This window comes from Rhinoderma darwinii, chromosome 4 (genome assembly GCF_050947455.1).
Source record: "Rhinoderma darwinii isolate aRhiDar2 chromosome 4, aRhiDar2.hap1, whole genome shotgun sequence".
Lineage (NCBI taxonomy): Eukaryota > Metazoa > Chordata > Amphibia > Anura > Rhinodermatidae > Rhinoderma > Rhinoderma darwinii.
Genome location: NC_134690.1, coordinates 146,733,214 through 146,752,854, shown reverse-complemented (window position 1 = coordinate 146,752,854; position 19,641 = coordinate 146,733,214). Strand labels below are relative to the sequence as shown.

Genomic DNA, 19,641 nt, shown 5'->3' with positions numbered 1-19,641 from the left:
TGCTGAACCTACGCCAAGGAGACATCTCCGTGGGCGAGTACGCCATCCACTTCCGCACCCTGGCGGAAGAACTGTTGTGGAACAATGAGGCCCAGGTGGCTAAAATCTGGCATGGACTGTCTCCTAAAATTAAGGACGAACTTGCCGCTCGAGACCTACCGTCTACCCTGGATGACCTAATCCTTCTGGCTGCCCGGATTGACAGAAGGCTCCGAGAACGGCTCCAATAGATTCGTCGGTAGGGAGGTCTTCCTAGTCCGGTCCCTACCTTGCAGCAACCCCTGCTGTCCTCAGATGCTGATCCTCCTAAGCAGTCTGTGAGGATGTACCAATGTAAGCTATCTACCCAGGAGTGGCAACGCAGACGCACTTCAGGACTCTGTCTTTATTGCGGCCCCAGAGGCCATCTTGTGCATCTGTGTCCCCAAAAGCCCCAAAGCCTAGGGTTGGTAGGAAAGACAACCTCGGGAAAAGAAGGACTCTCGTCTAAATTATCCATACCCATGACCATAGTGTCTGGTGAGAAAACGCATCAGGTCTCTGCGTATCTGGACTCTGGATCCCTGCTAATTTCATTTGTAGAGACCTGGTGGACCTTCTTCAATTACCCACTACCCCTTTGGAGAGACCGTTGATGGTTGCATCAGTATATGGACTACCTCTGTCAGACCCAGTTATAGCTGTGACCAAGCCGCTGAGGCTCCAAGTAGGGGCTCTCCACTCCGAGCTTCTATCGTTCTATGTCCTATCCAAGGCCGTTAACCCCGTGCTGCTGGGCCTGCCTTGGCTCCAACTACATGCCCCAGTCCTGGACTGGAACTCTGGAGAGGTTCTCCAGTGGGGCCCAGAGTGTCACAGCCGATGCCTGGTGCAGATTCGTTTGGCTCAGCCTCCTCTGCCTCGGTCATTGGCAGGATTGCCTGGTCATTATGCTGCATTTTTGGAAGTCCTCAGCAAGAAAGAGGTGGAGACTATGGCCCCACACTGGGCGTATGACTGCATTTAACACCCGTGATGGACACTATGAATATCTATTAATGCCCTTCGGCCTGTGTAATGCTCCCGCTGTCTTCCAGGAGTTCGTTAATGACATTTTCCGTGACCTCCTCTATGTTTGTGTTGTGATCTATCTTGATGACATCTTGATTTTTTTCTCCAAATCCTATGACTCATCAGAGACATGTCCGTCAAGTTTTGCTGCGGTTAAGGGAGAATTGTCTGTACGCCAAGTTGGAAAAGTGCGTGTTTGAAAAGGATGTTCTACCCTTCCTGGGCTACATTGTCTCGAATCAAGGTCTCAAGATGGATCCTGAAAAGGTAAAGTCTGTCCTGGAATAGCCACGCCCTCAAGGCTTGAGGGCCATACAGCGCTTTCTGGGATTTGCCAATTTTTACAGACAGTTTATTCCAATCTTCTCCACACGGACATCTCCTATCTCTGACCTCACTAAGAAGGGCATGAACACCAAGGTGTGGACTCCTGAGGCAGAGTCTGCATTCAATAGCCTGAAGAGTGCCTTCACGTGAGCCTCTATCACCATCATCCAGATGTTTGTCTACAGTTCTCGTTGGAGGTGGACGCATCCTCTGTCGGTGCTGGTGCACTCCTGTTCGAGAGGTTCCAAGGGCAAGTCAAGGGTATGTAGATATTTCTCTAAGCTCTTCTCTTTCACAGAACGCAACTACTCGATTGGGGATCGGGAGTTACAGGCCATCAAATTGGCCCTGGAGGAGTGGAGACATCTACTAGAGGGCACAGCTCATCCCATCCTGATTTTTACGGACCACAAGAACCTCACATATCTTCAGACGGACCAACGGCTGAATCCTCGTCAGGTAGTTGCTGTTTTTTTTACCAGGTTCCAGTTTGAGCTCCATTATCGCCCAGCCGACAAGAATGTGAGGGCTGATGCCTTGTCCAGGTCTTTCGAGACAGAAGACACCATGGAAATTCCACAGAATATTATTGATCCGCCTTGCATTGTCTCTGTCAATCCCCTGCAAGTTGGGGACATTCCTCCAGGGAGGACTTTGTCTGCCTGGCTGACCGAGGGAGAATCCTCCGCTGGGGACACTCCTTTAGACTGGCAGGTCACACGGGAACCCATAAGACCCGGCATCTGATTGACCATCATTTCTGGTGGCCCACGCTGCCCAAGGACATTATGGACTTTGTTTCTTCCTGCTCAGTGTGTGCAGCTAACAAGGTCACTCACTCCAGACCTGCTGGCCTGCTCCAGCCATTGCCTGTGCCCGATGCTCCCTGGCAGCATATAGCTATGGACTTTATCAATGACCTGCCTCTCTCTGCTGGATGCAGTATTGTCTGAGTGGTGGTGGATCGATTTTTGAAGATGGCCCACTTCGTTCCTCTGAACGGTCTTCCTTCTGCTCCTCAACTAGCCAAGCTGTTCATCCAACACATCTTCCGCCTGCACGGCTTGCCGCAGCATATTGTGTCTGATCGGGGGGTTCAGTTCACCTCAAAGTTTTGGAGAGCCCTCTGCGGACTCCTAGGTGTAAAGTTGGACTTTTCCTCGGCCTACCATCCTCAGTCCAATGGTCAGGTCGAGAGGATCAATCAGATCTTGGAAAACTACTTACGCCACTTCATCTCCAAGCAGCATGATGACTGGGTGCAGTTGCTCCCGTGGGCTGAATTCTCTTACAATAATCACACCAGCGAGTCCACACAGAAGACACCGTTCTTTATTATCTATGGCCAACACCCACGAATTCCTCTCCCGGTGCCTGATATGTCCGAGGTACCAGCTGCTGACACGGCTTTCAGGGACTTTCTGCAGATCTGGCAGTAGACTCAATCCTCCATCCTGCTGGCGGTCGACCATATGAAACGGAAGGCGGACACAAGGAGAAGAGTACCTCCTCAGTTTCTTCCTGGCACGAAGGTGTGGTTGTCCTCCAGGAATATTCGACTTAGGGTGCCGTCGTCCAAATTTGCTCCCAGGTTCATCTGACCCTTCGAGATCCTGCAGCAGATCAACCCTGTCGCCTACAAGATTTGGCTGCCTCCTACCCTCAGGATCCCCAACTCCTTCCATGTCTCTCTCCTGAAACCAGTGGTTCTGAACCGCTTTATCAAGACTCCTAGCCCTGTGGTTGCCTCCAGCGGCCCTTCAGACACCTTCAAGGTTAAGGAGATCTTGGACACCAAGATAGTGAGAGGAAACACTTTTTATTTGTGGATTGGAGGGGGTTTGGTCCTGAAGAGAGGTCCTGGGAGCCGGAGGAGAACCTCAATGCTCCTACCCTTCTGAAGAAGTTTCTCTCTCGCTCTGGCCCCAAGAAGAGGGGGTGTAAAAGTGGGGATACTGTCATGTCCGTGGCTGCGGGCCGTCAGGTTCACTCTCCTTCTGACGGCTGCAGCTATGGGTCTGTGAGCGCTGGCCCCAGTCCCCTCCTCAGGAGACGCCAGCGCTCACTTCCACTCACCTTGGCCGGGTCCCGTAAGGTGCGCGCACACGCTCGTACTCGCTCTTAAAGGGGCATCGAGCGCAACGGACTTTAATGTGTAATCAGCCCATGAGTGCCCTGGACTATAAGAAGGGCCCAGCCCCTTGCTTCGATGCCTGAGCGTCGTTTGTCGTATCCTAGTTTGTCTAAGCAAATGGTCTCCTAGTGTTTTCCAGTTCCCAGTGTACCCTGTTCCTGTATCCCGTGCTATCCTGGTCAAGTGCCGTGCTGAGCTGTAGTCGTGCTGTGCAGTATTGCACACCTGTCCTGCTACTCCAGGCCTGACGTCTACCTGCTGCCTAGTCCCAGCCGAGCCTGCCTTGCTACTGTCCGAGCTGCCACAGGTACCCTATACGAACTATAGACTGTGACCTGCAGCCTGTTGGCCAGCTGCCATACCGCCAAGGCAGTACGGCCCAGTGGGTCCACAAACCCTACGTGACACTATCTATCGTTGATGAATAACTCTAACCATGGATTACTCTAACATGTATTATGAGGTTAGAGTGGTTATTTGGAATTGAACCACTATATCATAAAACCCAAATATTACCACTCAACAAACCACATTTAATTAGCTACTCCCAGATAATAGTACTCTCAAGTATTTATCAGCAACAGTAAGGCCTTCTTCATATACCTCTGACAGAAGACTGCAATCTTTTCCACTGTATGGCTTACAGTGGGTTACGTCGCCCGAACAGCCCCGTCCCAGAGCCTGGGGACTTCCAGAATCCCGTGGGCAGAGTGCTTCCTGATGCTTCCTCTGCCCAAAGATATCTGCTCTGGGGTAGCACCTGACATCACTGTTCATATAAATCAACAGTGAAGTCAGGAGCTTCCACAGGGCTGGAGTCGCCAGGCAGAGCGCTTCCTGAGGATGCCGGTGCTGCCTGGGCCCTGTGCAAGCAGCTTCAGCGACATAACTGTCCATATATGTAGACTTATGTCGCTGGAGCTTCTCGATTTATACATTTAATGTATAATTGTGAAAGATGCCTAACAGTGGCATCCGTCACCCATATGCTCCACGCGGCATAGGTTTTTTGCGGGATCCCTCAGGATTATTTAGCGTAGTCTACTACACTATTCCATCCTATACAAAAATTATATATATATATATATATATATATATATATATATATATATACACACACTGATGTAAACCAGCTTGACGGAGGCCAAAAGGACATTGGCCACCGTCGGGCTAATGGAGCCCTATGAACAAGTTTTGAGCTTTCCCGACGTACACATTAAACGCAGTTCAGAACGGCAATGTGAAGAAGGCCTCATTCACATTAATTTTGAAAATTACGATTTCCCAGTAAAATAATATGTGGGCAAATAATCAGAATGACTCAATAACCTCTTCAGTTCATGATGGCTATGTGTAGTTTATTAAACGTAGACTGATTTGTAAATGTATGATCATAATTAATCCCTTAAAGAGACTATCTGCCGTATTTGACTTGTAAAAGCTCATACATAATGTATCCTATCTTTATAAGCGGTCTCTTCCTATATGACATACACTTTATACCTGTTGTTACTGTGTTAAACACAAATAATTACTATTTGAACAATAATCTGTTGAGTGTTTTGAGTGCTACAGATACACGTGGTAATCTTGGGCATTTCCATCAAGAGTTTACACATACCATACATGAGTCCATAACGGAACCATGTATAGCAAGCCATCAAGAACATCAGATGATTAAAAGTGATCAATAATAGAGGGAAAAAAATCTCGAGGGGTAATGTGATTCTCCCCTTTTCTTACTGAAGAGGAAGGGATTAAACCCCATTAGTAGTCAAGGAACTGGAAGATTTCTCAACAGCTGTAGCTGTCAGTGAGACTTCGCAGTATGTATGAATGGCTTTTATTTGATTTCCTCAATCGCATACAAAACAAAGCTACTAGAAGCGAGGGAAGATATCTAAAAACAGATATTATCCTGAGGTATCAGTTTCTAGTCAAGCCCTCTCATACGCTATTATAAATCTTTCCTACAATCAGTCAAAAGTTATTGTGGACGTCAGAAGTTTCAAAGAATTCTAGACCTCATCTGGACAAATGCTAAGCACTCGAGCAGGGGGCGGCTGCTGGTGACAGAGTAAAACAGGTGCCTTGACTTCTAGGTAACAGGAATCTCTGGAAAAAAAACAACACATAAAAGAGGTGGAAGAACGGAGGGGTGCCTGACTGTACATGTTGGCTTCAGAATTAGATCGGCTAACAACTGGCCCTCAGTGCGGCTATAAATAGTCCTTAGAGTGAGCATGTCTAAAAGTGACCCAAGAAAAGAAAGGTTCCCGTTGTTCCTTTACTTATATATGTTCTACTCAAATATGAGAGGAGGCTAGACTTTGTACATGACTACTATTTCTTTTTTTGCACACTTTGAGCATTTTTAACAATTTATAGTAAAGTTTTTTATTATGAATTACTATTATTGTTGTCATTTCTAAAACGCTACAGATAAACTCCAGCCATCCCGTAAGTTTACACTTATACTGGTTTTGATAGGGGTAGTTTTCCTTAGTTTTGTCAATTAGAGATTCTATAAAAACTGATTTCATAAAAACTTATACTGGAAATTTTTTATATTACAGGAAGTTGTTCATCTGAGATACTGAACAGAACTTTCACCTAAAATTAGCGATTGCCAACACCAGAATACTTCTATTTGTGGGAAATAGGTATCTGAAATATTACTAAAAGTCTCTCCTTGTAATAGTCTAATATTTCGAGAAGTCTCAATTAGTCATCTTTCAAAAACATTCAGTCTGAATACGTTCTCTAGTCTGTTTTCATAGACTTGTGTCATGATTTTAGCCGTAGCACAAATATAAACCAGTGGATTAGATATCCAGTGTATTAAATAGACATATAAAAATAACATGGTAACAAAAGTCACATCTAGAGGATTAAAGTACACAAAAAAAATTAGAACGTAAAATTGGTAAGCATAGAGATAGTTTATGCAGATGTAAAATTTAATAATTGAGGAGGAGTCCTGAATACCACAAATGGTACCATATAAGAGAACAAAATATTCTTTCAAGTCTATTATTAATTCTTCTATTACTCTACCATATATAAAGAAAACAGCAATGTTTGTGGTTGACTAGGTAGCCGAAGGCAATTTTCCCTAGGTTAAGTACTTGCCTATGACGTGCATCTTATAAAAAATCTGCGGCAGAAATTAGAGGCGGACACTCAGATTTCTGCCACGGATGTGCCACTGGTTCCGCATGTGGATTAGCCCGATTGTCATTTAATTAAACTAATTCACGCGGAATTCACAAAAATAATGAACATGTCACTTTTTTTCCGCTGCTTGTGAATGGGGTATAAAATACCCTATTAATTTAGAAGTGAAATATGAGCCTAAATCCACATCAAATCCTTAACCCCTTAAGGACGCAGCCTAGTTTGGGCCTTAAGGCTCAGAGCCCATTTTTCAAATCTGACATATTTCACTTTATGTGGTAATAACGTCGGAATGCTTAAACCTATCCAAGCGATTCTGAGATTGTTTTCTCGTGACACTTTGGGCTTCATGTTCGTGGTAAAATTTGGTCGATATATTCAGTCTTTATTTGTGAAAAATTGCAAAATTTAGAGAAAATTTACAAAAAATAGCATTTTTCAGAATTTAAATGCATCTGCTTGAAAAACAGACGGTTATACCACCCAAAATAGCTACTAGTTCACATTTCCCATATGTCTACTTTAGATTGGCATCGTTTTTTGAACATTATTTTATTTTTCTTGGACGTTACAAGGCTTAGAACATAAACAGCAATTTCTCATATTCTTAAGAAAATTTCAAAAGCCTTTTTTTGAAGGTGCCAGTTCAGTTCTGAAGTGGATTTGAGGGGCCTATGTATTAGAAACCCCCATAAAACACCCCATTTTAAAAACTAGACCCCTCAAAGTATTCAAAACAGCATATAGAAAGTTTTTTAACCCTTCAGGCATTTCACAGGAATTAAAGCAATGTGGAAATGAAATTTGCAAATTTCATTTTTTCTGCTGAATTTCAATTTTATTCAATTTTTTTTTAGTAACAGAGAAGGTTTTACCAGAGAAACACTACTAAATATGTATTGTCCAGATTCTGCAGTTTTTAGAAATGTCCCACATGTGGCTCTAGTGCGCTCGTGGACTAAAACACAAGCCCTAGAAGCAAAGAAGCACCTAGTGCATTTTGAGGCCTCTTTTTTATTAGAATATATTTTAGGCAGCATGCCAGGTTTGAAGAGGCGTTGAGGTATCAAAACAATGGAAACCCACCAGAAGTGACCCCATTTTGGAAATTACACCCCTCAAGGAATTCATTTATGGTTTTTGTTATCATTTTGACCGCACAGTTTTTTCACAGCACCTATTTGAATTGGGCTGTGAAATGAAAAAAATGATATTTTTTCCAATAAAATGTCATTTTTGATCAAATTTTCTTATTTTCACAGGGAACAACATACCCCATTTTGTTGCCCAATTTGTCCTTAGTGCGGCAATACCCCATTTGTGGTGATAAACTGCCGTTTGGGCCCATGGGAGGCCTCAGAAGAAAAGGACCACCATTTGGCCTACTGGAGCTTTTCTGGTGCTAAGTCATGTATGCAGAAGCCCCTGAGGTACCAGTACAGTTGAAACCCCCGAGAAGTGACCCCATTTTAAAAACTACACCCCTTAAGACATTCATCTAGAGGTGTAGTGAGCATTTTGACCCCACAGGTACTGTGTAAAAGATAATGCGCAGCTGATGGTGCAGTGTGAGATTTGCAATTTTATATATGTATATGCCATTTCAGTGTCCAATATATTGTGCCCAGCATGCGCCACCGGAGATATACACCCCTTAAATTGTAATGTGGGTTCTCCTGGGTACGACAATACCCTACATGTGGCTGTTATCAGCTGCCTGGGCATACGGCAGGGCTCAGAAGGGAAAGATGAGGGGGGTAAGCTGTGCGGAGTGCATCAGGGTAAATTAAAAATCAAGGGATGTATGATACATTTTAAAACAATCTTTTATACAGAGCCCTGGTTTTTCGGGACACGTGTCACATTGGTATATTGTGTTCTTCCTTATCCCCCTCTTATAGCAGACTCTGCACCTCTTTTGACTCTTTCCCTTTCCACCGGTTTGGGGAACTTCTCCTGGAAAGTGTTGCCCTGGTACGATGCGTGTGGCCTCGCTTCCAGAAGTACTGGGTGCCCCCCCTTCCTGGTCCCTAAAGATTAGATCTTGAAATTCCAGGAAAGTTCCCCTCTGGCCTGCACATCGACGTAGCACTAACACATTGTACAAAGCCATCTGTATGATGTGCCCGGCCAGCTTCTTATACCACACCGCATGGCGCTGTAGGGCTTCAGGACTTGATTTGACAAGTCCATCCCTCCCATGTACCTATTGTAGTCCAGGATGCAGTCTGGTTTGGGGGTGGCCTTTCCTTCATATATCCTAAACCTGTAGGTATACCCTGATGCACTCTCGCACAGCTTATACATCTTCACGCCATACCTTGCCCTCTTACCTGGCAGGTACTGGCGGAATTGAACCCTCCCTTTAAAATGTACCAGGGACTCATCAATAGAAAAACACTTCTCGGGGGTGTATGCTTGGGAAAACCGGGCACTGGAACGGTCTAATAGGGGTCTCCGTTTATACAAACGGTCAAAACTGGGGTCATCTCGGGGTGGGCACGGCTCATTATCAGTATAATGTAAGAAGCGATGTATTGCCTCATTTATTTATTTTTTTAGGTTCCAGTTCATTTCTGAAGTTGCTTTGAGGGGCCCATATATTAGAAACCCCTATCAAACACCCCATTTTAGAAACTAGACCCCTCAAAGTATTCACAACAGCATTTAGAAAGTTTATGAACCCTTTAGGTGTTTCACAGAAATTTAGAGCAAAGTAGAGGTGAAATTTACTCTTTTTATACCATTTTTTTTATAACACAAAAGGATTTATCAGAGAAACGCAACTCAATACTTATTGCCCAGATTCTGCAGTTTAGAGAAATATCCCACATGTTGCCCTCGGGCGGTAATGGACTGAAGCGCCGGCCTCCGAAGCAAAGGAGCACCTAGCGGATTTTGAGCCCTCTTTTTTATTAGGCACCATGTCCGGTTTGAAGAGGTCTTGTGGTGCCAAAACATTGGAAACCCCCCAAAAGTGACCCCAATTTGGAAACTAGACCCCTTGAGGAATCCATTGTAGTTTTCTTGGGGTGCATGCGGCTTTTTGATCAGTTTTTATTCCATTTTTAGGTGGCGTGGTGACTAATAAACAGCAATTCTACTATTGTTTTTGTATACTTTTTTTTTTACAGCGTTCACCGTGCGCTATAAATGATATATTAACTTTATTCTGCGGGGCGATACGATTACGGCGATACCAGATGTTTATAGTTTTTTTTTATGTCTTATGGCGTTTGCACAATAAAATACGTTTTGTAAACAATCATTCACTTTTTGTGTTACCTTATTCTAAGAGCCAGAACGTTTTTATTTTTCAATCAATAAAGCCGTGCAAGGACTTATTTTTTGCGTAACGAACTGTATTTTCCATCAGGACCATTTTTAGGTACATGCGACTTTTTGATCTCTTTTTATTCCATTTTTTGGGAGGTGAAGTGACCAAACAATTGTGATTCTGGGACGGTTTATTAATATTTTTTTTTACAGCGTTCACCGTGCGGGATAAATAACAAAATAATTTTGTAGTTCAGGCCGTTACGGACGCGGCGATACCAATTATGTATAGTTTATTTGTTTGTTTATATATTTTTATTAATAATAAATGACTGATAAGGGAAAAAGTGGGACTTTTACTTTTATTACTTTTAAAACTTTTATTTTCTTATTTTTACACATCTTTTTTTAACTTTTTTTTTACTTTATTACTTTGTCCCACTAGGGGACATGAGGGCAGGAGGCCCTGATCGCTATTCTAATACACTGCACTACATGCGTAGTGCAGTGTATTAGAACTGTCAGCTACTCACTGACAGCAAGCATAGTGGGTCCTGACGTTGTCAGGACCCACTAGGCTTCCGTCTATGGCATAGCCGGACGCCATTGTTTGGTGTCCGGTTGCCATAGTCACCATCGCCGGCCGCTGTCGCGTAGCAGGCCGGCGATGGCAGCTTAACCCCTAAAAAGCCGCGATCTCTATAGAACGCGGCTTTTAAGGGGTTAATCAGCGGGGACACAGCGATCGGTCCCCGCTGTAGGAGCTGTGACAGCTGCTGAACAAGACAGCAGCGTCACAGCTCCTGTATGTGTCGGGAGGACGGCCGAAACGGCCGTTACTCCTGAGACGTACTATTACGGCATGGAGCGCGAACGATACAGCTGCCATGACGTAATAGTACGTCAAGGAGCGGGAAGGGGTTAAAGTGTGAGCTGTGAGTGTAGCTTTATAACTAAGAAATTATAGACCTGTAATGTTTCACAACATATATTTCAGAAACAGAACAAAAAAAGCACACACAACAAAGCTTGTTTACAAGGTGTTTTTAGTTAGTAGAACAGACATAAAAAAGACATGGGCATATTAGCAGCTACTAAAATGAACTCTAAGGCCTCATTCACACGAGCGTATCCGATTGACGCACGTGAAAAACGCGCATGAATCGGGTCCGTGTGTGTTGCGTTATGCATCAGTGTGCTTTGCGAGGGCCATGAATTATTCACTCACTCGCAAAGCACATCTTTTTTTTTTATTATTTTCAACTGAATTGATGGGCAAATCACCCACCGCACATGCATGTACATCCATGTGTGGTGCGTGGTTTTCACGCACTCATTTACTTCAATGGGCGCGTAGGACACGCAGTGAGTTTCACGCAGCGGACTCTCGCTGCATGAAAAATCTTGCATGTGTGAATGGCCCCATTGAAATCAATGGGTCCGTGTGCTGTGCATTGATTCAACGCACAGCACATGGATGTGATTCACGCTCGTGTGAATGGGGCCTAACAAACAGTGGCAGGAGGCTGTTGTCAATGCAAACAAGAGGATGGGATACAATAAAAAAAATTAACTTTTTTATAACTCATTAGGCAGATGTTACATGGAATATTGTGCAATGTACCAGAAAGACATAGAAGTGCTAGGTAAAAATAACAATGTTTAACAAGGCCCATGGAATAATCAGTCACGGGGCCAGCAGAGGGTGGTGTGAACCCACTTTGTCACCGAGGGATTTGACATAGGGCCAAACCAGGAAGCGGTCTAAGGGAACCCCTGGTAATCACCCTTTAAGCCCTATACAAGGATCTGGACTTCGCCACAGGGGAACCCCAGGTCGCTACCCCCAGAGTAGTCTCCCATGGTGATGGTCAATGTCAATGGCGGATCATCATAGGGCGTTTTGGGCGGCCGCCTGGGGCCCGAGGCTCCCATGGCCATCCCAAGTACAATGTAGTTTTGTCGCATTTTTTTGCCGCGAATCAGTCTGTATTTAGGGGGTCGGGTCTGGGGTCTGTATTAGTTTATCGGGTCTGTATGTCTATGTGATGGGCTCCTAGTGTGTTACCTGTTCCAGTCCCAGTCCCTGTACCTGTTCCTGTTCCTGTTCCTAGCAATCCATACTTTCCTGGTCTAGGACTGAGCTGTGCCAAAGTTGTGCCGTGCTGCATCCACGTCTGACCTGCTTCACCTCGCCTGACGTCCGCCTGCTACCTAGTCCCAGCCAAGCCTGCCCTGCTGCTGTCTGAGCTGCCACAGGTACCTATAGAACTAGACTCTCACCTGCTCCCTGTTGGCCAGCTGCCTTACCGCCAAGGTGGTACGGCCCAGTGGATCCACAGACCCTTCATGACAGTAAAGCATACCAAAAACAATTATTTAACTTCGCATTGAATGTGCCCTATTTTATAATATACATTATGTCAACATTTTATTGTGGCCCCTTCAAGTAGTGGAACCCCAAAATCAGGACCTTGGACCAAAACAGTTGTGCACTCCTTGTCTAGGAGAATGAGGGTTAAACTATGAAACTCATAGTCATAGGATGTTGTGATAGTTCATTTATAAAATTATGTTAAAAGTGTTTTTGTTGCCTTTGTTGGAAGATAATACAAAATGTTTAGTCTAGTTATCTTTTCCCCTTACATGACAGTTAATTACAGTCCTACAGGTTTATTTCAGCCTTCTTCTGGATCAACAATGTATAAAAATGGGTAGACCGTAATGTTGAAGAAATACTTCTACCTAAAAATATCTAATTTTGTAATTAAGTACAGAAAATAAATAAATGATAACAATTACTAATAGTCAATCACCGAATATAACACTTAATCACCTCATTCAGATCCTGGTTAGTGTCAGTACTGCGATGTTTAAAGGGAAGGTGTCATGATTTTTTTTTTATTATTATTATATTGCTTTTAATAAAATATAAACAAAAATTTTATTTATTAGTGTTGTCACGTTCTAATTTTTACTGTGTTCAAACTTTTACTTCTCTATGGGGGCTGCCATTTTTTTTTTCATCTCTGTATGTGTCGATTAACAACACATACAGAGATGGGATACGGCACATACAACCTCATAGAGAATGCGTACGCCGTCTGTGTGGGAACGGCGCATGCGCCGCTGCCACACAGACCAAAATGAAGCTCGTTCGCAGAGCGAAATACGGCGCCATTTTCATGTGGACCGGAAGCCGGTGCCGCACAGTAAGATGACGACTTCCGGCCGCGGCTTCTGGCCATATGTTCAGGCTCAAGGAATAGGAGTGTAGACCAGCGGAGGTGGCGGTAGGTAATTTGTGTATTATGATGATGTGATGTGTGTATTATGTTCGTGTATGTTGGTGTGATATTATCTGCTGAGCCCTGTATCTAATCCTCCTACACTGTGCAGTCACTCAGAAAATGGCGGCACACAGTGTAAGAGGTTTGAAGATTCAAACCCTTCTTTCTCCTGGCACTAGCCAGAATAAGGGAGGGGGGATTGTGTGAGGACACTAGAGGAGAGTGTGTCCACCCCAAATTTGCAGCATAAATCAATGAGGTTGCTTTACCACAGTGACCATGCTGCAATTTTGGGAACGGCTCCCTCTAGTGGCCAGCACATGGAAATGTTATAAATTAGAATCTAATTTATAATATTTCCTGACTTGCGAAAAAATTAAAAAAATTATAACAATGTGTAATCACTTAAATAATAATGGTTTAACTGAAAAAAAAAATTCTAGCGACACATTCCCTTTAAAGTAAATGTCAATTTCAATAGCAATTCCATTTACCTAAAAATATCTTGCCATTTAAACGTCTTCGAAGGGCTCCACCAGATGCTCCAGTTGCTTTCTAGAAATGAATAGAAGTACATAGTCAGAATAGCATCCACTGAGTGCCAGTCATTTAGATTAGTAAACATTATGATTGCTGGTAATCACAAACACTGATCACAAGTCAGAATACCAAAAAACAAGTCATAGTCTTGTAAGACTCCATTACAGTAGTGGTTAAAACCAGGAAGAATTCAGTCAGATGTACGTAAGAGATGGAAGGATTTAAGAACCTGGGGAAGATCTGACACACACGCACGCACGCACGCACTTCTCAATGAATTAGAATATCATCAAAAAGTTAATTTATTTCAGTCATTCAATTCAAAAAGTGTAACTTTAGACATTTTTTGCGCCGGACTCGACAAGGGGGAATGGTGCAGTGGTATAGCGGCGTGGTCTAGCAAAAACGAGCGCACTGTGTGCCTAAAATTGCGGTTAAATTTAAAAAACTGTTGTAAACTATGCCAACCAAGAGGTAGTATAAGATAAAGTTCCTAACCGGATGCGCTGTATGATAAATTTGACGCATCTTCTGACTTCCTTTTTTAAGTTTACACGGACTAAAACTTAAACAGTATTAATAAATCTGACCCAATGTGTGGCATATGTAAAACACATGCCACAATGCTTCTCGGGTAAAATACGTATTGCACAAGGAGAGCCTATAGCTTCATATTGCATACCAGAAGTGCAATACATGGACGTAATCTGAGCTCTGTATTATGTTATGCTCTCTATATCCTATATGATGTCCTTTAACAGGTTCCTGACCGCTGGCTGTATTTTTACGGCCAGCGGTCAGGGTCTCTGAAGTCCGCCGTATAGACTAATTACGGCGGCACTTCAGAGACTGTGCACGCGCTATCGCGTGCACACAGCTCTATGCCCTGGCTGTTGCTAACAGCCATGGGCACTGGGCAGAATGTCAGGGGCCAATCTTTTGGCCCCTGAACATGTGATCGCGGTGACAACCAATCACATGCATTTGTACGTATAAAACAGTGTGCACGCGATAGCGTGCACACAGCCCTGTGCCCACGCGGTTACCAACAGCTCCAAAAAAATACAGTTACACTTTAAAACATTATCTGTATAGATAGATTTCTATCTATCTATACAATCTATCTATCCATCTATCTTTTTTTTTCTATCTACCTTTCTTTCTTTTATTCTATTAGAATAGGCAGGTAGGGAGTATATAATTATAGCAATAGCGGTTTATTTTTTTTGTTAGCGGTAGTGTAGATATATATACCAGTTAGTTTGTGTGTTTTATAAAAAAAAAAAAAAATGGCGAGGAAGTTGTTTAGCGCCGAGGAGGCATACGCCATGCTGTGGTCTGAGTCGGAGACCGCATCAGAGATGGCGTCAGAGATGGAACCTGTTTTGGGCAGTGACACTTCAGGTTCATCTTCAGGGGACGTTGTCCCTGATGCAGTTGAAACTGCAGAACATGAAAGCGCAGGGCCAAGTAGCGCTGTAGCACGGGACAGCCTGGTCCCTCCAGTCCAGGCTCTTGTATGGGCACCTGCTCCATCTTTTGGGCCTAGAATCCACAGATTTACTGCCACTCCTGGCATAACCGTGGACAATACAAATTTTGTCCAAATGGATTACTTCCATTTATTTATAACAGACGACATCCTAAATCTGATTGTCCACGAAACAAATTTATATGCCACTCAATATATAAAGGCAGAAACCTTCATCCATTCATGCCAGAGATTGGACGCCCACCAATTTGCAGGAATTAAAAAAAATTTTGGGCCTCACTCTAAATATGGGTATTGTCAAAAAGCCCTCCATTAGGTCTTACTGGTCAACAAGACCCGCCCAAGCCACCCCAGTATATTCTGCAGTACTGCCCAGGTCTCGTTATGAGACAATAATGAGGTTCCTCCACTTCAACGACAACGCACAGGCCCCCCCAAGTACCGATGCAAACCGGGATCGGTTGTTCAAAATTAGACCACTGATAAATTCCCTGAATAATTTATTTCTGCAACTCTACACCCCTGAGCAGAATGAAGTGTGGACGAATCCCTCCTCAACTTCCATGGAAGACTTAGCTTTCGCCAATATCTACCTTCCAAAAGGGCAAGATATGGCGTTAAGCTTTATAAACTGTGCGAAAGCGGGTCAGGATATACCACCGCCTTCAGGATATATGAAGGGCGGGACCGCTCAATAAATGTTCCTGGATGCCCCCCTGATCTTTCCACCAGCAGCAAAATTGTGTGGGAGATAATGCAGCCTCTGCTTCACAAGGGGTACCACCTGTACTGCGACAATTTTTATTCTAGTGTGCCCCTGTTTAGGCATTTGGATGCTGCAAGGACTGGGGCATGTGGTACCATGCGCAAAAATCGAATTGGTTTTCCACAGCAATTAGTGAGGAAGCGCATGGTAAAAGGGGACTCCTGTGCTTATACATCTGAAGAATTGCTGGCGGTCAAGTTCAGGGATCGCAAAGACGTGTGTGTGCTAAGCACGATTCATACCGCAGGAACAGTGGCAGTGAGGGAAAGGGGGGCAACATCGGACAAGCACAAACCAGTGAGCGTGTCCGAATATAACAAGTACATGGGGGGGGGGTGGATTTAAGCGACCAGGTTTTACAGCCCTATTTAGTAAAGCGAAAAACAAAAACCTGGTACAAAAAAGTGGCTATTTATTTGTTACAGGTGGCAATCCACAACTCATTCGTGCTTTACAAAAAAAACAGAGGCAGAGACACATACCTGGATTTCCAGGAGAAAATTATTGAAGGCCTCATATTTGATGTTCAGGACACCCGAGAATGCCCCCAGTCTGAGGATGTCACGCGACTGACTGAAAGACACTTCATCAGTCGGATTCCCCCAGCACCAACAAGAAGCAACCCCCAGAAAAAGTGCCGCGTCTGCAGAAAAGACGGGCACCGCAAAGATTCCCGATATTTCTGTCCCTCATGTCCCTCGCAACCAGGCCTGTGTATTGACCCATGTTTTAAAAAATACCACACTGTTCTGCATTATTAGATTTTAGTTAATTCGTTGAAAATATATTTGCCCTACATTACTTTTTTATTTTTCCCCTGATTTTACTCCAAGGGTGAGGGAGGGAATGGGTGGGGGGTGGATGTCATGTTTGCTTATTTTCTAAAGTTCATATGCTGGAGAGCTCCATTTGCATAAACCTGCAATTTCTTATTTTAGAAAACCCCAAAAAATAAATTCCCATTATACCCCTAGATGAATATTTTGGGATTTCTGCTTCAAGAGCAGATATTTTGGAAGTGTTATAGAAACTCTGTTGAGTTTTGTAAAACCAGCTTTGAAAAAAAGCGATTTGTGAAATAAGCTTCTTCTATCGTCCGCCCTCCTACATCTCTATGTGATAATAAGGCCCACATATTTGGTATCCCCATGCACGGGAGAAGTGGAAGAATGTGAAAGGAGATGAATTTTGTCCGTGGTCTATACCGTGTGTGAAAAATACTATCATAAACTGACGCATTTGCTAAAAAAAAGCTGCTTTTATTTTGTTCCATCTTATTCAAGAAACTTTCAGAAGAAAACTGGACTTGCTAAAAATATGATAAACCCCTTGAAGGAAACCTTGTGGGGTCTACTTGTGTGAATGAAGTCATTTATGGGGTGTTTCTAATGTTTCAGCAGCATTACGCCCCCAAGAAAACAGTATGCGGCTATAAAATCAAATGCAGAATTCCTGGACCAAAAAGGCCAAAAAGCCTCCTTTTATGCCAAGCCATGGCACATGCCCGCACAGTGAATAAGGCACATATATTTGGTATCCCCATGCACGGGAGAAGTGGAAGAATGTGAAAGGAGATTAATTTTGTCCGTGGTCCATACTGTGTGTGAAAAATGCTATCATAAACTGACGCAATTGCTAAATTCTTGCATTTTTTTCCAATTTTGCCCACTTTAGAGAAAAAAATAAAAATGTTATATACTGACAAATGCCACTAAAACAAAGCCCTATCTGTCCTTTGAATTTTACACTCTTTTTAAAGATGAACTTTATTCACCTGCAGAGTTATAGTCATCTAAAGAAGTGCATAGCAAAATTGTGAAATTTGCTCTGGTCATTTAGCTGTAAAACAGCCTAGTCCTTAACCGGTTAAAACTAATCGTTATTGCTGAAACGCCACTTTTCAGTCTGCATCTGTTAGGCTGTGTTCACATTGCGTTTTGCCTCTAAGTTTGGCATAAGTGCAATGGAAATCTCCCAACGTATCTATTAAACGTAAAGCCCTAATGTAGGTCCCTGTATGCCATACAGAGGCATATATTATCCGTAGAAAACAGACTTCACTTCTCTATACATTAAAAAAAATATATAAAAAATATATATATAAAAAATAACACAAACAAATATGTATATGTCTGCCCAGCAGATGCTAAAAGGACACTACTTTGGTATTCGTTGGATCTATAGGGCTCTATGGATACATTTAGTATATACCCCAGGAAAGCACGAAGCCAGAGGCTATATTCCCACTCCTGTGAAAAAAAAGGCTGTTAAAAACAGATCAAACTGTCCGCTTTGCAGCGGACGTTTTGCATCCGTGCGTCTCCAAATTTTCATCCATTTCTCAGTCGTCTGACCGTTTTTAAAGGCCGTATGCCAGCCGGTTGCCATCCATTTTTCACTACCCTTAAAAAAAACAGTCATTTCATTTGTCTGGGGTTTTTTTCCCCCAACACTGCTGAAAACACTGCAGTGCCCATGTAGTTAGTGCCACACACAGTGCCCCTGTAGATAGTGCTAATGTCGATAGTGCCACACAAAATGTCCATATAGATAGTGCCCAAAAAAAATAACAGATCATTGAGTGCTATGGGGGCCATTGGGCTGTGAAGACGGCCGAAAATCGAACATGATCTAATTTTTGACGGCCAGTATTCACGTGCAGTTAAAAAAACTGCCGTTTAAATACACCCATAGTACTACACTGTTCTGAAAACGGCCGTGTTCACATGGCCGTTTTTCAGTGTTGTGTGAATATAGCCTTAGGAAGCTGCTAACGTTTTAGTTGCTGAAAAGACAGCTCAGACATTAAACTGTTCCATTGAACTAGATTTTATTCTTATACCACCTGCCACACAAAATCATCAAGGTGTGCATTAGGCATAAGGCTTATTGCATACAATAGTATTACGGCCCCGACTTGTATGGTGCCATAATAAAGGCTCCCACAAAGCCCAATAGGGAGGGACATGGCTTTACCTTCCTATGCTTCTGGAGGCTTACAGAGGTTTTTCTGTCAGATCCCTTACAAATCCAAAAACAGAACAGAAAAAAACGAACTTATAAAATCGAAATACATATGTATGGAGGTATTCTCCCCTAAAGAGCCATATAGCCTATATGAAACACCGTACAGGCTCTACATATTAAATGAACTCAATAGGGAGATTCTGTGTGCAAATTTACATCGATTTAGCAGCATAAATTTACAAAATCTGTGCCTAAATTTTCTGCAGTGTGTGGATGCCATTTCTTCAAATCTCAAATTCGGATGGAAGATCTGCAGCGTATACGCTAAGTGTGAGCATTCCTCCTAATAATTCATCTGGCAGGGCTTAAATAGGAGGATAAACACGGCAGACCTGTGGGCCTTCATTAGTCCATTGTCATATAAGGCAGCGTTCACACATGGCGTTTTTGTTGCAGATTCTTGGGGCTGATTCAGCATAAAGAAAAAAAACTACTACAAAGTGCAATCCAATACATGTGAATAGAGTTTACAAATGGGGTTAATGTTTTTTTTTTGCTTCAGAAAAAACCCTGTGAGGATTTAGGGGCGTGCTGTGGATCTGTCGTAGATTTTGTTTTGGAT

At 43.3% G+C, this 19,641-nt stretch overlaps 1 protein-coding gene across 1 annotated transcript in view; it reads right to left on the bottom strand.

Moving 5' to 3' along the window:
- The window catches only part of USP13 (ubiquitin specific peptidase 13), a 117,094-nt gene that overhangs the window by 52,391 nt on the left and 45,062 nt on the right, over positions 1-19,641 (bottom strand). The window contains exon 3 of the mRNA XM_075861661.1: positions 13,749-13,809. Within this exon, the coding sequence (XP_075717776.1) occupies positions 13,749-13,809 (61 nt within the window). The remainder of the gene's footprint in view (positions 1-13,748; positions 13,810-19,641) is intronic.